The sequence below is a fragment of the Hyla sarda genome, chromosome 2 (assembly GCF_029499605.1).
Source record: "Hyla sarda isolate aHylSar1 chromosome 2, aHylSar1.hap1, whole genome shotgun sequence".
Lineage (NCBI taxonomy): Eukaryota > Metazoa > Chordata > Amphibia > Anura > Hylidae > Hyla > Hyla sarda.
The window spans coordinates 425,019,465-425,039,395 of record NC_079190.1 but is presented as its reverse complement, the minus strand read 5'-3'; the positions used below and the strand labels follow the sequence as shown (position 1 = coordinate 425,039,395).

General features: G+C 41.8%; 2 protein-coding genes across 7 annotated transcripts in view; one reads left to right on the top strand and one right to left on the bottom strand.

Moving 5' to 3' along the window:
• C2H1orf74 (chromosome 2 C1orf74 homolog) overlaps positions 1 to 19,931 on the top strand; it is an 87,301-nt gene that overhangs the window by 2,086 nt on the left and 65,284 nt on the right. For 2 of the 3 annotated variants that reach the window (XM_056558972.1, XM_056558969.1), the window contains exon 2: positions 525 to 566. The exons of the other annotated variant lie outside the window; for it this stretch is intronic. The gene's annotated coding sequence lies outside the window, so the exon portion shown is untranslated. The remainder of the gene's footprint in view (positions 1 to 524; positions 567 to 19,931) is intronic. 3 annotated transcript variants of the gene reach the window in all.
• Positions 18,666 to 19,931, bottom strand: part of LOC130356872 (interferon regulatory factor 6-like) — a 50,164-nt gene continuing 48,898 nt past the window's right edge. For all 4 annotated transcript variants that reach the window (XM_056558946.1, XM_056558945.1, XM_056558947.1 and 1 more), the window contains exon 8: positions 18,666 to 19,561. In XM_056558946.1, the coding sequence (XP_056414921.1) occupies positions 19,271 to 19,561 (291 nt within the window). In that variant the 3' untranslated portion in view covers positions 18,666 to 19,270. The remainder of the gene's footprint in view (positions 19,562 to 19,931) is intronic.

The following is a 19,931-nucleotide window of genomic DNA, read 5'->3' as shown; positions in this document are numbered from 1 at the left end:
GTTTTGAATGGGAAGTCTATGGGCACGGTTTTCTGTGCGGGTGCATACGTTTTTTTTTTTTTTAATGAAACCGTATGCCGAAACCGTATAGCAAAATCGTGGTGTGAACCCACCCTTACACAAGGTTTCAAATCTTTAGTGCTGAGAAAATTAAACCTTGTTTATAAATGTAGCCAAACACATGAAATATCCAAACAGCTGACCAAGGGAGGGTCTTGGCTGCTCTAACACAGGGGGTCCTCAAACACTGAAACCTCTGGAAACAAATCAGCAAATTTGTAAGCACTAACAGACAAAAGCATGCCCAGGATCTAACACCAACATGGTGCAGGTATATTCTAAATGTAATGGTCACAGCATTACTGGTTGTGTCTCTACTCAAACAATTCCATGCAAACTTAAATGGAAAGAGTCAATGCTTATCCACTGTAAAAGGGGTTGGAAGTAATTTGTTTGACATGGTACACACAACTCTGGTTTATTTATATAATACTTAGTTTATGCTTGTACTTTCCATTTCACAGAACTGTATGAACCACATAAACCCCAAGCTTCAAGTGATACTTGTAAGTAAATCCAAACATTTACCCCAACACTAGAAAACAAAATGGCACTATATCAAGTTTTTCACTAGGCAAAAAAGTTATTATTGAAGAAAAAGTCTCATCATCCTGTTGCAAGTGAAGAAGGGGATCTGAGTCAATATCATCTATACATGATCATTGTGTTCAGAGGTTCCACCAAAACTGGAATATTTCAACGGGTCAGATAGCAAAGGAAGGATCCCAGCAAACTACCAACACAGTAAATGTAGTAAAGTTGTGTCTTACCTCCACCTGGCTCCACACAGCAGATCCCTGACTATTAGTGTCCAGGCAATGGATGAATGAATGACAATAGTAGTGGAGTCCCTGGGTCTGACCCCCTTTAGCCTTTGACCCTCCTCCTCCCTGTAATTCCTGTGCTAATGACTTCTCTCCCCTTCCTGCTTGGCTCATGTATGGCTGACATCATTTGGCTCAGGGCTTCTGGGCACACCTAGCAAATGAGGAGGCCTATGCTGCTAGCCACTCATCCTCACAGCATGACTCAAGGCACCATGGGAGCACAGCAGGCAGCATTTCTCAACCTCCTCTGTGTGTAAATGTGTATGCAGGGGCTGTTTATGTCTGCTACTGGAGACACCACTGTAATGTATATATCTACTGTTCTCCTTGTCTCCATATATTGCACCACAAATGACTTTGGCTAGGATATGAATTGTGGCCACATATAGTCTAATCATGCTAAAAGGCATCTGGCAGAACATCCACTAACACTATGGTAAAAGCCGGAACATCTTTTCATATACTATGACTATAGCATGACTGACTTGGCTTCTCATCCTGACCCGGCCTTCTTAGGGATTAAACATCCCAACTGGGTGATGTATTATGAGCAAGAGTCTGAGATAATATCAGCATAAACAGTGCAGTGATGGAAGGTGTGATTTCCAACATACAAGAAACTATTTTAATCTAGACATTAGGGCAACCCCAATGAAGGCCTAGAGATGTAAAAAGATGGCATATTATTCTAAATGACTGGTCCCATGAAAAAAACAATACATCATTTCATCATTTCCATACTAACAATGGGATATAATGTGGCATTGCCATTTCGGTTCTGTTTGCTGTCAGAATACTTTGTTGCTTTCCTGTAATAAAGGCTGGAGATAAGAGAAGACATGTTAAGATCTCTCTGTAACCGTATGCGCACTTCTAATTTACCTCCAATGACTGGAAGCAAGGCATTGGTATTGAAATGTACATAACAGTTTAGACACATGTCTACAGCTAATCCATTGTGGTTTGGCATGTCCTTACTTTGCACTCCATACCCTGAAGGCCTACTTTACGAGAAATATGCTGTGCTATTTTTTAGTGTCCACCCAAAAATAGTATAGTAAACATTGGCGAAGTGAAACCCTACAATGTCATATAGTAAAGTATAATATAGTGGTATATAATATAAAACAGTGGAAAAGTGGAACCTTAAAATGTCTTATTCTGGTTTAAAATTAGAAAAAAAAAAATTTAATTTTTTTTGGCATCCCTGATTATGTTATTTGACCGTATCAATGTCACATAGTTCACAATGTTATTGTTTATGAATTATGAAGCCTTTATGCAGTGGGTAGGGGGGAGGGCAAAATCCTAATTAAGCATATACAGGTGTATAACAGTTAAAGAAAATAAAAAATCTTAAAGGGGTACTCCGCCCCTAGACATCTTATCCTCTAGCCTAAGGATAGGGGATGAGATGTCTAGAGCGGAGTACCCCTTTAAAGAAAAATCACTTTTTAATGGGTAAATAATTCTCCCCACATAGTTCACTTTTCTGTATAGTTTCAACCAAGAGTTACATAAAGTGAATGTCATCACCATTACTCTATTCATATATGTAGGCCTGAAGTTGCTGCAGCCCTAGCCTATTCATTAATCAGTGTATATAATCCATTCATTGCCTAAATATTGGCCGTGATTGTCTTGACCTAAAGGCATGAATGTGATATAGAATAGAGTGAAGATCCAGAGATGGCATATGAGGTTACTCCACAGATGGCAAATTAAGTTGCTTCTTGTTGGTACATGCATTATTGGACAGCATAATAGCAGCAACTTTGTAGAAAGTTTAAATAGTTAGTTTTAGATAGTTTTCTAGTCTAGAGACTTCGGTAAAAGAATGTACTCAACATAGAATGAAATCACTTCTACATAGAATTAATATGGGGAATGTATTCCTACACCAGTGTACCTTGGCAAAATTGTGCAAAAACTTTGTGGAAGCCCTGTCTTTGTGCAAAAAAAATGTTGCGCAAACTCCCACTTTGGGAAAAATAAGAGTTTTCTTAAATTTTTTTATCACTTTGATGGGGTGGGAACTCTGTAGTGGAGGTAGTTAAAACTAATCCCCCCCCCCCCCTAAGTCCACATCTATTGGTCAGTTTTCTAATGCAACAAAGTCACAAATTGTGCAATTGCACTACAGAACTTTAATACTCTAGTGACTTAAAGATGTTCAAAAACAGTGAGCAAAGTTTGCTGTGAGTAGTCACGGCTAGTAAGAGTCTGACAAATGTATTACACTTTATGCAAAAAAAAAAAAAATGACGCAAAAGGCAGCACAAATCTGTGCCTGCTGATAGCAGGTGTATTTTTACTTTAAAACAGGGACTCTTAATAAATTTGACGCATTTCACTCCAGTGTATTTCAGTTCAACAATGACATATGAAACACTGTAGTAGTAAAGCTCCCCCCATAATACTGTACCCAAATGATATGACTACAAACTTTTGCTCGGTTGGAGAAAACTTTAACTATATTCATTTAAATACATGGGAGGGTTTAAAGCATCACTCAAGTGACACGGTGCCAAGTGCTCTCCACAGTTTAGGGAATGGAAAGACGCAGCTCATGTCAGGTCGAGGTGGTGGAGAGCACGTGACACTGCATGGCTGGAGTAATGCTTGAACACTATTGTAGGTCCAGCATAGACTGTGTTCTTTGTGTGGACTTATATTATACTGAAGGAGAAGAATGTAAGCAGTCAGCAGCCTCCGTATACAGTACACAGTCGCTCTGTTTGGTGCTTCATGTTTGAGAGCAGAGGTTGTACTTAGAAGACTGATCTGTAGGTGTCTCACAAGGTTATTGTTCAGTGTGGGTCTGAATAATACACTCCTCTTGTGAGAAGTCACTGAATCACTTACTAGTACCCAGGCTCTTGGCATCTTCCTAAAATGCTTGGCATATCTCATAGTTTGCCCATTTCTCATATCACATCCTGACACTGTGCGCACAAATTAATAAGAACACACCCATGGGTATCATCAACCTGATTTGAACAATTTAACACAATTTTAGGGGAAATTGATGTTTTTGTGGTGATACTGATTAAGTGTTAAGTCTTTCCAGGGATGAGCAATATGTTAATCTATAGGTCTCCAGGGGGTGTAAAAAGCCTTTGTTCCTATGTAGCCTAGAGCCCACAAGGCCTCTTTACATATGTAAAGAGGCCGACAATATCATTAAGTTTTGTTACTACTGGGGCATGCGAACTGCAGAGCTGAATGTTTAACCTTTTGTTTTTTTCAGACTATTCCAAATACTGTTTGAATGTTTGATATGTAAAATATATACAGTAACAATATATACAGTACTGTACTTCAATACACTTTAGTACCTTATTATAGATATGCTTTTGACTGATTTCTTTAAATATATTGTTTCTTAATAACATTTTCATTCATTACATTTTCATTACATATTGAATAATGTTATTGTATGTATTTTATACGTTTTTCATTGCCGTAAGGTTTTTATTTCTGCAATTCGTCACTTACATTCTCTGTGCTGTGTTGAGTGATGGAAACTTTTGGTAAATTGACTTATTGTCACTAGTGAAATACTGAATAAGATTTTATAACTGGATCACTCTGACTTTCAAAGATTCTACCTTAATAAAATCAATGAACAGTATGTATTATTTAATGCTGACTTTATTTGACAATGACATAGATGATTGTGTTATTCCATTGTTCATTTATAATAAGCTTATGTTCTCAATCAGATATTTCTAAAGGAATAAGAAAAAAGGTGGGTTAAACAATAACATCAATTTAATTACAAGGAGAAAGAGGTGGGCAATACGGACAAGATAAGTAAATTTCACTGTCTAGAGCAGAGTATAAATGGTGTACTGTATGCTATGCCTATAATGACCAACTAAAGTAATGAGGGATTGTTACATTGTAAGACTAAAACACAAAAAAGCAAAGATTTGATAATGTTCTGTTTTGTCATTGTCTAAGTAAATTATCTGCACTTTAACCCCTTCCCGCAGAATGACTTATATAAACGTCATGTTATGCTGGTAGTTCGCGCATCATGAGGTTTATATAAGTCATTCAGTTAACCAGGCAGAAGTCCCGCTGTTACCAGTGGGAGACAACTTCGGCAAGACCCCTTAGGACCATCTGTGAATGATCCTGGTCAGCGATCACTGTGTTTGGCCCCTGTGGGCCAATCACAGTGTCTCAGCTGACTGGGGGAGGGGGGGTTAAAGTTCATTTCCCTGGCTCGGCCTGCCCCTTGAAGTCCGGGCAGAGCAGGGGAAGATGAGAGCTGCGGTGGGGACATACCGCAGGACCGGTGCAGGCAGTGGGGACTGAAGATCGGCGGCAGGCAAGTGGAAAAGGCAGCGGTGGCAGGCAAGTGGAAAAGGCAGCGGTGGCAGGCAGCGGCATCAGAGGCAGCAGTGAAGATCGCTGTAAAGTGATCTTCACAGCTGCTTCTAGGAGTTTCAAAACTACAACTCCCAGCATGCCCAGACAGCCTTTGGCTGTCCGGGCATGCTGGCAGTTGTAGTTTTGCAACACCTGGAGGGCCACAGTTTGGAGACCACTGTGCAGTAATCTCCAATCTATGCTCTACCAGATGTTGCAAAACTACAACTCTCAGCATGCCTTTCGGCTGTCTGGACATGCTGGGAGTTGTAGTTTTGCAACAACTGGAGGCACACTGGATGGGAAACATTGTCTGTTTCCTAACTCAGTGTTTCCCAACCTGTGTGCTTCCAGCTGTTACAAAACTATAACTCCCAGCATGCACTGACGGACCATGCATGCTGGGAGTTGTAGTTTTGCAACAGCTGGAGGCACACGGGTTGGGAAACACCGAGTTAAGTAACAAACTCTAAGTGTTTTGCACCCAGTGTCCAGCTGTTGCATAACTACAACCCCCAGCATGCACGGACAGCCAAAGGGCATGCTGTAAGTTGTAGTAGTATGCCTCCAGCTGTTGCATAACTACAAGTCCTAGCATGCCCTTCTGCCGTCACTGCATGCTGGGAGTTGTAGTTTTGCAACAGCTTGAGGTTTGCCACCCCCCTTGTGGTACATTCACACGGACGGGGGTTTAAGGGTCTACAGTAGTTTCTCTCTGCAAGTTTGAGATGGAGCAAATTTTCCGCAAACTCCCATGTGGATGTACCCTGAAAACACTACACTACACTAACACATAATAAAGAGTAAAACACTACATATACACATACCCCTACACAGTTACCTAACCCCCCCCCATAAAAATGAAAAACATCTGGCATGGCACTGATCCCAAAACGGAGCCTCCAGCTGTTGCAAAACAACAACTCCCAGTATTGAGCATGCTTGGAGTTTTGCAACAGCTGAAGGCACCCTGTTTGGGAATCACTGGCGTAGAATACCTCTATGTCCGTCCCTATGCAAATCCCTAATTTAGGTCTCAAATGCGCATGGCGCTCTCTCACTTCGGAGCCCTGTCATATTTCAAGACAACAGTTTAGGGCCACCTATGAGGTATTTTCGTACTTGGGAGAAATTGCCTAACAAATTTTGGGGGGCATTTTCTCCTTTTACCCCTTATGAAAAGTAAAAGTTGGGGTCTACTCCAGCATGTTATTGTAAAAATAGTTAAAAAAATTACGTTAACTTGCTGGTGTTGCCCCATACATTATTTTCCTAAGAGGTAAAAGGAACAAAAGACCCCCAAAATTTGTAATGCAATTTCTCCTGAGTACGGAAATACCCCATATGTGGACATAAAATGCCAGAACAATGGACCCCCCCCCCCACACACACACACACACGCACACACGCACACACATGTGACTCCATTTTGGAACTACGCCCCTCACGGAATGTAATAAGGGGTACAATGAGCATTTACACCCCACAGGTGTCTGACAGATTTTTGGAACAGTGGTCCGTGAACATGAAAAATAAAATTTTTCATTTGCACAGCCCACTGTTCCAAAAGTCTGTCAAACACCAGTGGGGTGTAAATGCTTACTGCACCCCTTTTTACATTCCATGAGGGGTGTAGTTTGCAAAATGGGGTCATGTGGGGGGGTGGGGTCCACTGTCCTGGTAGCATGGGGGCTTTGTAAATGCACATGGCCCCCATTACAAACAAATTCTCTCTCCAAAAGCTCCCTCTCTTCTGAGCATTGTAGTTCGCCTGCAGACCACTTTACATCCACATATGGGGTATTTCCATACTCAGAAGAAATGGGGTTACAAATTTTGGGGGGGGGGCATTTTCTCCTATTACCTCTTGTAAAAATGGTAAATTTGGGGGGGAAAAACTGCCTTTTAGTGAAAAAAAATTTCATTTACACATCCGAATTTAACGAAAAGTCGTCAAACACCTGTGAGGTGTTATGGCTAACTGTACCCCTTGTTACGTGCCTTGAGGTGTGTAGTTTCCAAAATAGTATGCAATGTGTTTTTTTCTGTTATGGAACCATAGGGACTTCCTAAATGTGACATGCCCCCTAAAAACCATTTTCCGCAAAATTCACTCTCCAAAATCCCATTGTCGCTCCTTCGCTTCTGAGCCCTCTAGTGCACCCACAGAGCACTTTAAGTTCAAATATGAGGTATTTCCATACGCAAGAGAAATTGGGTTACACATTTTGGGGGGCATTTTCTCCTTTTACCCCAAAAACTGGGCCTACAAGAACATGTTAGTGTAAAAAATGGAGATTTAGAATTTCTCCTTCACTTTGCTGCTATTCCTGTGAAACACCTAAAGGGTTAACAAAAATTCTGAATATCATGTTGTATACTTTGAAGGGTGCAGTTTCTATAATGGGGTCATTTATGGGGTATTTCTAATATGAAGACCCATCAAATCCACTTCAACTCTGAACTGGTCCCTGAAAAATTTAGATTTTGAAAATGTTGTGCTGCTGCTGAACTTTGAAGCCCTCTGATGTCTTCCAAAAGTAAAAGCATGCTAAATTTATGATGTAAACATAAAGTAGACATATTGTATATGTGAATCAATATATAATTTATTTGGTATGTCTATTTTCCTCACAAGCAGAGAGCTTCAAAGTTAGAAAAATGTTAAATTTTCCGATTTTTCATGAAATTTTAGCATTTTTCACCAAGAAATAATGCATCAACAAAAATTTACCTCTATGATAAAGTAGAATATGTCACAAAAAACAATCTCAGAATCAAATTCATAAGTAAAAGCATCCCAGAGTTATTAATGCCTAACCCCTTAAGGACTGAGGGCGTACCCATACACCCCCGTTTCAGAGTTCTTAAGGACTGAGGGTGTATGGGTACGCCTGTGAGAATTTCGTTCCCCGCCGCTAGCCGGTCAGGGACCGGACCAGCATGCCTGCTGAAATCATTCAGCAGGCATCCCGGCACATCGCCGAGGGGGGTCCTGAGACCCCCCCATATCAGCAACCGCCGTAAATCGCCAGTCAATTCAGACCGGCGATTCCGATTCCCACCGCTTACCAGGTATCATCAGAAATCATTCAGCAGGCATCTTGGCAAAGTGCCGAGGGAGATCCTGAGGAGGTAAATTCTAAACGGTGATCTGCAGCGATTCCAGGTCATCTAGGTCACGTGTGACCCGATGACCCAGATAAGGATGATGATCAGTGGTGTAATATACACCAACAATCATTATCTGTACAGTACTGGGAGGTGGCAGTGTTGCCAACCCCCAGTACAGCTGTCATTGGGCGGCCGTAGTGACCGCACCAATCACGGCAGTATGGGGAGGGGGGAGGTGGGTGAAGGAGCATGTTTCTCCATTCTGTTCACCATTATTGTGAGATCTGGTGTGCATGACGGAGCCCCGTCCTGCCATCTTCCCACTCATAGGAGTTTTTTTTTTCTAAACGTGTGGCCGGGCCCTCTTAGCTATAAAAGAGCGGTCTGCCACCGTTAGCTAAAGCCCACCTGCTGCTGATCAGTCCCATAGTACTGATCAGCCTTTTTTTGTGACAAAGCCGCTTTTTCAGAGATTAACCTGTTCAGGACGCCGGGCGTATGCATACGCCCTGCATCCCGAGTCCTTAAGGACATGGGGCGTATGCATGCACCCATGGGAATTCCGGTCCCCGCCGCAAGTCGGTTGGGGACCGGACTGGAATCATCGCACATCGCTCAGGGGGGACCACTAGGAAGGCAAAACTGCAACTCCCAGCATGCCCAGACAGCCAAATTCCAGGAGAATCAAAGAGGCCTTCCGCCCCATCCTCTACATGCTCCTTTCCCCCAGGGTGAGTCCCGTGCCTTTTCCCATGAAAAGCTGTTGCTGGTCAGGTATAAGGAAAAGAGGGATGTCCTTATGCTTACCACAATTCATTGGAACGGCAGCACCCCTGTCCTTGTGCGAGGTACTGCGGGACTGGTCCTCAAGCCCAATTGTATTCTGGAGTCCTCAAGCCATATGATGCCATGCGCAAAACGCGGACATGGTACAAAAAATGTACCGTCTACTTGGTACAGGTTGCCATGTATAACTCTTTTGTACTGTTCCAGCACACTGGCAACACAGGGACATTCCTGCAGTTCCAAGAGGAAGTTCTAAAGGCCCTCATCTTTGGTGGCTGCCAAGGAGCGGGTCAGAGCCCCTCTAGAACTGTGGGCCCCCGGATCATTCCCAGCCAACACTTTCCAGGTGAGGTCCCCCACCCTGAAAAGAAGGGACGATCCCAGAAAAAATTCAGAGTGTGTCGTAGGAGGGGGATTCGGAAGGACACCACTACTTAGTGTGACACTTGCCCCGATCATTCGGGCCTCTGCATTAAAAACTGCTTCAGGGAGTATCACACTTCCATGGAGCACTACATTTTTAATCCTCTTCCCTAATTTTTATTCCCTCGGAATTATACTCCAATGTACCAATCCAGAGTACATTGTCTTTCAAATTTTTAAATCAACCCCCCCCCCCCAAAATACCCATATCCCAATACCCCTGATAATATATTTTTTTTCCCCAAAATGGGTCATGGGACACAGAGTCAACAGCATTAAGGGTTTGCAGTTGCCTCAAATGCGCAGCGCTCTCTCCCCACCTGAGTGCATTTGAGGTAACAGGTTAGGGACGGCCACACACATCCCTTTCTCAGAATGATGATTCAGAGCATAGGGTTTGGGGTGGGCATCATTTTTACTTTCGGCTATACTCGGGGTCATCATTCTGGGAATTGGCATATCAGTATTAAAGGAAATCTGTCATCAGAATCACCCGCACTAAGCCTGTTACACAGGCTTGTAGTGCGGGTGATCCTGATTAAAACGCTCCTTACCTGGTTAAAAATGGTTCAGCGGTTCTTCAGATATCTATATTTTTAGTTTTCTGTTATTCCCTGGCTTGGGACTCAGTGGGAGTTATCATCTCGGACTCGGCTACACGTCATTCTAGCTGGGCTGAGCTGCCGCCCGGCTCATGAATATTCATGAACTTATCCTCCTGGTCTAATTCTTCTTTCTCGGTCTGTTTGTGAATAAATACACCCTCCGTCCCTCCCTTCCTCCCACCCCTGGCTTTTCACTTATGCAGCCCGTCTTCTTACTTGTATGGCGCCGCAGCTTGAGTGAAGCCGGGGGGGGGGAGAACGCCGCTTCCGGGTGTACGGAACGCAGCGCATGGGCGGCCCTCCACACCAGACCGAGAAAGAAGAATTAGACCAGGAGGATAAGTTCATGAATATTCATGATCCGGGCGGCAGCTCCGCCCAGCTAGAATGACGTGTGGCCGAGTCCCAGATGATAACACCTCCCACTGAGTCCCAAGCCAGGGAATAACAGAAAACTAAAAATATAGATATCTTAAGAAGCGCTGAACCATTTTTAACCAGGTAAGGAGCGTTTTAATCAGGATCACCCGCACTACAAGCCTGTGTAACTGGTTTAGTGCGGGTGATTCTGATGACAGATTTCCTTAAAAATTGCAATTTTCACACCCCCCCCCTCCGCATAGTACACTTCATCCATTCCTGGAAAATAAATATAGGGAACACCCGTGCGTTCAAAATGTCCTCTTTACCCCTATACCCATTCCTCAGGGGAGGTACTTTCTGTAATGGTGTCACATGTGGGTGTTTCATTTTTGTATTTTCCTCTGAATGTATGTAAACATCAGCTACTGATAGGCCATAGGCCTCAAATGCAAACAGACCTCTATGACTTCTGAGCCTTGTTGTGCGCCCGCCCAGCACGTTACCCCATTTGTGGATGTATTTTCATAGTCAGGGGAAAAAGCTCTCCAAAATTTGAAACCCAATTTCTCCACTAAAAATTTGAGTAACCCCAGCATTTTAGTGCAAAAAATCGAATTTTTCAATTTATGGTCCACTGTTAAAAAAAACCTCTGAGGTGTAAGTACTCACTGTATCCCTTATTACCTTCCTTGAGGGGTGTAGTTTCAAAATTGTGGTCACTTGCTGGAGTTTTTTTTTTTTTAGATTTTATGTCACAACCATTGCAGTGCAAAGCACTACTTTAGGCCTCAAATCTCATCGGTGCTGCCTCACTCCTAAGCCCTGTTTTGCACCCGCATAGTGCTTTACCGCCATATATGGGGTATATCCTTATTCTGGAGAAATATGGCTACAAATTTTGTGGAGCTTTTTTTCTCTTACTATTTGTGAAACTAAAAAATGTTTGGTTAAACTTTTACGGCCCACTGTTCAAGAAACCTGTGAGGTGTAAGTATTCACTGTAACCCTTGTTACGTTCCTGGAGGGGTGTAGTTTCAAAAATGGTGTTACATGTGTTTTTTTTATGCTGTTCTGGCATCATGGGAGGTTTGAAAATGCAAATGGCCCCTGACTTCAATTTCAGCTAAATTCTCTCTCCATAAGTCCAATGGCGCTCCTTCTGTTCTGAGACCTGTAGTGCACCAGCAGAGCACTTACCATCCACATATATGGCATTTTCTTAACCTGTTAAGGACCCAGGGCGTACCCGGATCGGGGCACTGATTGTTGTGCCGCGCGCTATTAACCCTTTAGACACGGCGTTCAAAGTTGAACGCTGTGTCTAAAGTGAAAGTAAACCTATGCCGGTTAGCTCAGGGGGCTGTTTGGGATCGCAGCGGCAAAATCCCTTTCAGGACAGCCGGAAGGTCCCTACCTGCCTCCTCACTGTCCAATCGCCGAATGACTGCTCAGTGCCTGAGATCCAGGCATGAGCAGTCAAGCGGCAGAATCATTGATCAATGGTTTCCTATGAGAAACCATTGAACAATGTAAAAGACCAGTGTGTGCAGTGTTATAGGTCCCTATGGGAGCTATAACACTGCAAAAAAAAGTGGAAAAAAAAGTGAATAAAGATCATTTAACCTCCCCTTTTCCCATTTAAAAAAAACCTGGTATAAATAAAAATAAACATATGTGGTATCGCCGCGTGTGGAAATGTCCGAATTATAAAAATGTATCATTAATTAAACTGCACGGTCAATGGCACAAAAAAATTCCAAAGTCGAAAATAGTGTGTTTTTGGTAACTTTTTATATCATGATAAAATGAATAAAAAGCGATCAATAAGTCCGATCAATAAAAAAAATGGTACCACTATAAACTTCAGATCACGGAGCAAAAACATTTGCCATCATGCCGCCCCATATGCAGAAAAATAAAAAAGTTATAGGGGTCAGAAGATGACAATTTTTGGGTAAAATGACTGATGTTATTACAAAGTAGAACTGGTGGCGCAAAAAATAAGCCATCATATGGATTTTTAGGTGCAAAATTGAAAGAGTTATTATTTTTTTTAAGATAAGGAGGGAAAAATGAAAATGAATGAAAAATGGTAAAAACCCCGGGTCCTTAAATGGGCACTGTAATGAACTTTTTTTTTATATATGTTGTAGTACTGATGTACTACAACATATTTCAAATATACTTTAATTATTTTTATATTTTTTAATTAAAACACTTAATTTTTATTTTGAAATCCAGCCACTAGGTGTCTCTCTCCTAGTGGCTGGCTGCAGGCTGGCTTGACGTCACGCTTGAATTTGGACTGATGCCGGTCAGGCAATAGGTCCTAATTCATTCAGCCTGCGCTCGCTCCCTGCCTGTCAATCAGACAGACGGGAGCAAGCCCTGAGAGCGCATTGGCTCCCTGGCCTTACACGCCGGCCGGCTGCGCCTCCCAGCATATACGTCGCTGCTGCTGCTGTCCTGCACTAAGGTATGAGAGCGGGGTTCGGGGGACTAAGAGCAGGGAGCGGGGTTCGGGGGACTGAGAGTGGGGTTCTGGGGACTGAGAGCGGGGTTCGGGGGGACTGAGAGCGGGGTTCGGGGGGACTGAGAGCGGGGTTCGGGGGGACTGAGAGCGGGGTTCAGGGGGGACTGAGAGCGGTGTTCGGAGGGGACTGAGAGCGAGGTTCGGGGGGACTGAGAGCAGGGTTTGGGGAGGACTGAGAGCGGGGTTCGGGGTAGCGCCATCGACATAAAGTTTTTGTTTTCAACACAGGCTGCCTCCAGTTGTTTCACCACTACAACTCCCAGCATGCCCTGACAGCCAATAGATATCAGGGCAAGCTGGGAGTTGTAGTGGTGAAACAGCTGGAGGCACCCTGTATAGGTGAACTAAGGGCGGAAGTGTCAGCCCCAGCAGGCATCAGTGATGTCGTGCCTGCTGGGGAAGTCTGCCTGGTAGTGAGCACACCAGGCAGACAAAAAGGCATTTCTACCATAGAAAAAAAAAAATTAAAGGCAGGGAGGGGGTTAGGGATAAATGGGCAATAGGCAGGGACAAAAAAAAAAAAAGGATGGTGGGAGCTAATCATTAAGGGGTTAATCATGAGAAATTGGGCTTCAAATTTTGGGGTCTATTTTCTCCTATGAAACCATGTGAAAATGAAAAATTTGGAGTAAAAATCACATTTTTCCTTTTTACGGCCCACTGTTCAAAAAAACCTGTGAGGTGTAAGTACTCACTGTAACTCTTGTTACGTTCCTGAAGGGGTGTAGTTTCCAAAAGTGTGTTACATGTGGGGGGTTTCTGCTGTTCTGGCACCACGGGAGGCTTGTAAATGCACATGGCCCCGATTTCAATTTCAGCAAAATTTTCTCTCCAAAAGTCCAATGGAGCTCCTTCTGTTCTGAGACCTGTAGTGCACCAGCAGGGCACTAAACGTCCACATATGGGGCATTTTCTTAATCAGGAGAAATTGGGCTTCAAATTTTGCGGTCCATTTTCTCCTATTACCCCTTGTGAAAAAGAAAAATTTGGGGTAACACCATCATTTTAATGTTAAAAATGACATTTTCATTTTTCTCGTCCTACTTCAACACAAAGTCGTCAAACACCTGTCAGGTGTTAAGGCTCACTTATACCCCTTGTTACGTTCCTTAAGGGATGTAGTTTCTCAAATAGTGTGCCACATGGGGATTTTTTTTGCTGTTCTGGCACCCTGGAGACTTTCTAAATGCAACATGCCCCCCAAAAACCATTTCAGCTAAATTCTCTTTCAAAAAGCCAAATTTTGCTCCTTCTCTTCTGAGCATTGTAGTGCACCAGCAGAGCACTTAACGTCCACATATGGGGCATTTTCTTTATCGGGAGAAATTGGGTTTCAAATTTTGGGGTTAATTTTCTCCTATTACCCCTTGTAAAAAATAAAAATTTGGGGTAACACCATCATTTTAGTGTAAAAAATCTAATTTTCCATTTTCACGTCCAACTTCAATGCAAAGTCGTCAAATATCTGTGAGGTGTTAAGGCTCACTATACCCCTTGTTACGTTCCTTAAGGGGTTTAGTTTCCAAAATAGTATGCCATGTGGGGGTTATTTTGCTGTTCTGGCACCATGGGGGCTCCCTAAATGCAACATGGCCCCCAAAAACCATGACAGCAAAATTTGTTTTAAAAAATCCCTCTTTCCCTCTTGAGCCATGTTGTGAGCCCACAGAGCACTTTATGTCAACATATGAGGTATTTCCGTACTCGGGAGAAATTGGGCTACAAATTTTGGGGACTTTTTCTCCTTATACCACTTTTAGAAATGAAAATAATGGGGCTACAAGAACATGTTAGTGTAAAAAATGCAGATTTAGATTTTTCTCCTCCCCTTTGCTGCTATTCTTGTGAAACAGCTAAAGGGTTAACAAACTTTCTGAATGTAATTTTCAATACTTTGAGGGGTGTAGTTTCTATAATGGGGTCATTTATGAGGAAGTGAAGTCCCCACAGAGAGGGGGAAAGTGGGATTGTCTACTACTTCAACGAGAAGCAGAATGGACGTTCAGACTACAAACAGTAAAACCGCTAGGTCTGAACGATTTCATATCGTATACGAGTTTCATTTAGGACCAAACAAGATTGTACTTCTGGGAATGTCTGGGTTATGGCATATTTCCTCAATCACCCAGATATCTCCCTCAAATACAATACATGTTTTCTATGCAAATCTTGTGGTATCTAGCAATAAATATAAGAACATAAAGAAATAGGTGTATATCTCTTTAAAAGTCTTTATGAAATCATTAATTTCCTGAACAGGTTATATACTATAACATACTTTGCAAGCCCACCACCTAGAATTAACTATATATGGTCAACAGGAAAGGCAGAAACTCTATCTGCGGTATTGTACCGCTAGGTGTATTTTGAGGCTTAGCGACAGCAGTAGATACTAGAGATTTTATACGACTGAGCAGATTCACTCCCTACAGATAGGAACTGTACCTTCCCTGTTCACACAAATTCAGGTGTAGGTAATTACAGACTGACGTTTCTGTAGAGGAGGCACCGGAGGTGTGCTTAAAATCTTAGACCACGCGATCAGTCAGCATACGGCTGCCATCAGAGCTGTATGCAGGCTATTCATCTAAGCCAAAATGCCAAGATAAGTTATTAATATGCTGTACCACCAAAGATTCCTGATGACTTCTACAGCAAGAAACGTGTTGAATCCGCAAACCAAGACGAAAATGCAGTCTACATAATTGCAACAAAATATTTGTCTGTGCTATCTACAACAAGCCAAGCACCTCTATCCAATCTGAGCACATACGAGACTATTTCACTACCGATGGACACTGCATGCAAAGATATCCTGATATAAAATACTTCACCTACCGAGAGGATTGCCATCCATCCGGGGGAAACGAGTGAAGCAAGTTCAGGACAACAGGTTCAATTCCTTTATTTTACTCAGTAATGAACAATGCACTGAAATGAACTTTGACTCTTGTTCACACCTGTGGTCACACTAACGTATTTACAGCTAGGGGGAACTGTATACTGCAATATGGGACTGTGTATTTTTTACTTCAGTAGTGAGATGCAATTAGTACCCCGCTGTATGAACTGTGTTCAATGTTCTAAGACTGAATAGAGATGCTGGGTCTGAACATATATCAGTGAAAATACGAATTGAGCCGCTGTTGAATTGAACTGGTATGAATATAAGTTTACCATCTACCATTTTGTACACCATCACGTTGGTGTACAAAAAGTGAAGCTTAACACTACCTCACTCATTCTTCAGTGCATTATAATTCAATAAGTGAGGAAACCTTAAATACTGTGTTATACACAGATTAGTGCAAGAGCTACAGACTAGTATAACCATCAGACCATTTGTTGTGGAACAAAGAGGGCAGAAAAATGCACTACAGTATGCTTAAAAAACGTATTGGCGTAAAACACCAGCCGGTGATTACTTTTGCCTGGACTTTCACAGTATGTAGGCCCTTGACAGATTATCAGGTAAAAAATAGTACACTACTTAGCTGTAGGTATGCGGTATTCACTTATGAGGGCAGAAAAATGCGCTACAGTACACTTAAAAAAGGATCTGAGTACAAAACCAGCCGGTGAGTACTTTTGCCTGGACTTTCACAGTATCTAGGCTCTTGACAGATTAACAGGTACAAAATATTACACTACTTAGATGTAGGTATGTGGTATGCACTTATGAGGGCAGAAAAATGCATTACAGTACGCTTAAAAAAAACTTATTTTAGTAAAACACCAGCCGGTGATTACTTTTGGCTGGACTTTCACAGTATCTAAGCCCTTGATAGATTAACAGGTACAAAATAGTACACTACTTAGATGTACGTATGTGGTATGCACATATGAGGGCAGACAAATGCACTACCGTACACTAAAAAAAGGATCTGAGTACAAAACCAGCCGGTGAGTACTTTTGCCTGGACTTTCACTGTATCTAGGCCCTTGACAGATTAACAGGTACAAAATAGTACACTAGTTAGATGTAGGTATGTGGTATTCCCTTATGAGGGCAGAAAAATGCGCTACTGTACACTTCAAAAGTTATTTGAGTAAAACACCAGCCGGTGATTACTTTTGGCTGTCTTTTCACAGTATGTAGGCCCTTGACAGATTAACAGGCACAAAATAGTACACCACTTAGATGTAGGTATGTGGTATGCATTTATGAGAGCAGAAAAATGCGCTACTGTACACATAAAAAAACGTATTTTAGTAAAACACCAGCCGGTGATTATGTTTGCCTGGACTTTCACAGTATCTAGGCCCTTGACAGATTAACAGGTACAAAATAGTACACTACTTAGATGTATGTATGTGGTATGCACTTATGATGGCAGAAAAATGCGGTACAGTACGCTTAAAAAAAACATATTTTTGCACAACACCAGCAGTACGCAACAGTGCTGCATCACAAAAAAAAGCTGTGTACTGAACAAAAAATTGCACTCTGTCAAAAACTATTAGGAATGGACCTCTGGGTATTATACCGTCTACAGACTAGTATAAGCAGCAGATAATTTGTTGTGGAACAAAGACACAGAATTGTGCTGAAAAAAAAAATTCCTGCCTCCTCTGCTAAGGTTTATGAAGTTGAGGCAGCTTGTTGAAATGTATGAGGCAACACACAGCTATTTGCCCCTCTCTGTAATACAATGGTGAAGAAAGTGATTGGGAGGTTAATGGCTTCAGTAAAAATCCTTTTCAGTGAAAAAAAAAACACTGCTCTCTGTCCGCCAGAACGCTAATGTGACTAGGATGTGAAATGCTGCTGGAATGAGCTTTTCTGTGTAACACACACACAGTGATGTCTGTCCTATCTCTATGCAGTATAATGAATGATATGACGAACCACAAAATGGCTGCCAAATATATATGGCTGTGACATCACAGGGGTGACTGGCTACTGATAGGCTGCATTCTGTATGTGATTCAGGGTCATCTCGTTTACTCCCCTTCCCGCCTTGCCTTCCTGCCTTCCAAGCGTTCCTTGCCCCATGTACTGACATGTGGATCCACCATTTTAGATGTCTTGGAGCCTGGACCGCAGTAAATGGAGTTTAATGAAGCGATTTGCGCGTTCGCATTCGTTGCGATTTAAATATTTTATGACATTCTTAATTCGGTTCGTCAGCTTCGATTTGCTCATCTCTAATTATAAGCATTACAAACTTGCCATTAGAGAGTCTGGAACATCTGGTAAAATTCATATTGGTATGTAATGTTCATATTATTGTCCCTTAATATACCTTTGTATTATTTATTTTTGGTATGTACCATGTAAAGCAGTTTGCAAAAAAATACAAAATCCCTTTCTACAAAATAAAACTATAAAGGAAAGTTGAAGTTCAGTACTTCAGGGAGTAAATTTTGTGCAAAAGCCTATTTATCCAAGCATGTACTGAAAAGAGTGATGCAATGACAAAGTGTCTATTTTATTACAGATTTCATAAATTAGTCATATGATGTCTTAAGACACCTTAAAGTTGTGCAAAAAATATTTCCTTTGTATATTCTTTAAAAAAATTAAGACATTATACTCACCTCACTCCCCAGCTGTCATTTCTCACAGTCCCTGTGGTCCTCTTCTTCCTACTTCTGATGTTTTGTTCCTGCTCAGCTTGGCAGAGAAAACATCAAGAGAAGGAGGAGAAAGGGGGGGGGGGGAAAGACTGCAGTGGAGTCCAGAAGACGTGACAGCATCAGGAGAGAATGCAGTCTTTAATGCACAAAAAGGCATGTAAAAAAATATTTGTTATCCAAAATAACTCCTTTGAAATAATAAATAAAGCACTGACTACTTCATGGTTGCTAAAATTTGCGAACTGATTATTGGTGCATATGCCATAGAAATGCCAGCTTTCTTGAGGCATTTAAAAAGCATATATATACATTAGATACATATAACCTGATGCTTATTATCGGGAGAAGGAAAATATTTACAAAAAAAATGTTTGAAATGTAGATAATTTAAATATGTAATAATATAAGCAGTGGTACTCTGGACTCTGGAGCAAGAAAACAGAAGGTACAATGTGGCTACATTCAAATTCTGCCTCCTATATCTTTTCCAGGGTTAAATAACTCCGGTTGTACACTTTTAGGTAACAAAGTAAAGTCACAGTACTCTATGCCACAACAGAGTACACCTATTCTCCTCAAACAGTCCTCACGGCACGATCTTACAAGTTAGTGTGTAGTTCATGGCCAATATGAAGGTTTGGTGGCAGAAGATTTGGTGCCTGCAAAGATAAATGCTGCAGATTTAGCTGTTGCATGTTTGGGTGCATAACTGGCCAGCCATTGGGAGCCTGGGGGTTCTGTAAGAGGTGGTGAAGCTGTTTGAGTTGGGCAACAATGTTGTCTTTGATATCAGGAACAGAAATCTGCAAGCAAACACTTCCACTTTCAAAGGAGCGAGTGACATCTCCAGAAAACATTTCAAGAATCAACTGGGCCACCACTGGAATAATCTAAAAAAAAAAAAAAAAAAGGTGAAAATTAAAAATATATATTATATAAACACATACATTATTCATACAAAATCTCCTAATGCTGGTCATGTGATGTTATGTGATCTGCCTGGTCAGTCATGCTGCTGTCACTTGTAAACTAAAGCCATATCACTGGTTGGTCCATCCATGTTAAATGTCTTCATGCAGGATTGTAGACAAAAATGCATCAGGGGCCCAAACAGTTTAACCCCTCATTTTTTATCTTGCCTCCAGAAATAATGCAATAAAAACTAAAAATGTCAAATTGCTCCAAATTGGTAATGATAAAAACTACAGTTTGTTCCACAAAAAACAAGCTATTACAAAGGTAATAACATTTTTTTCAAAA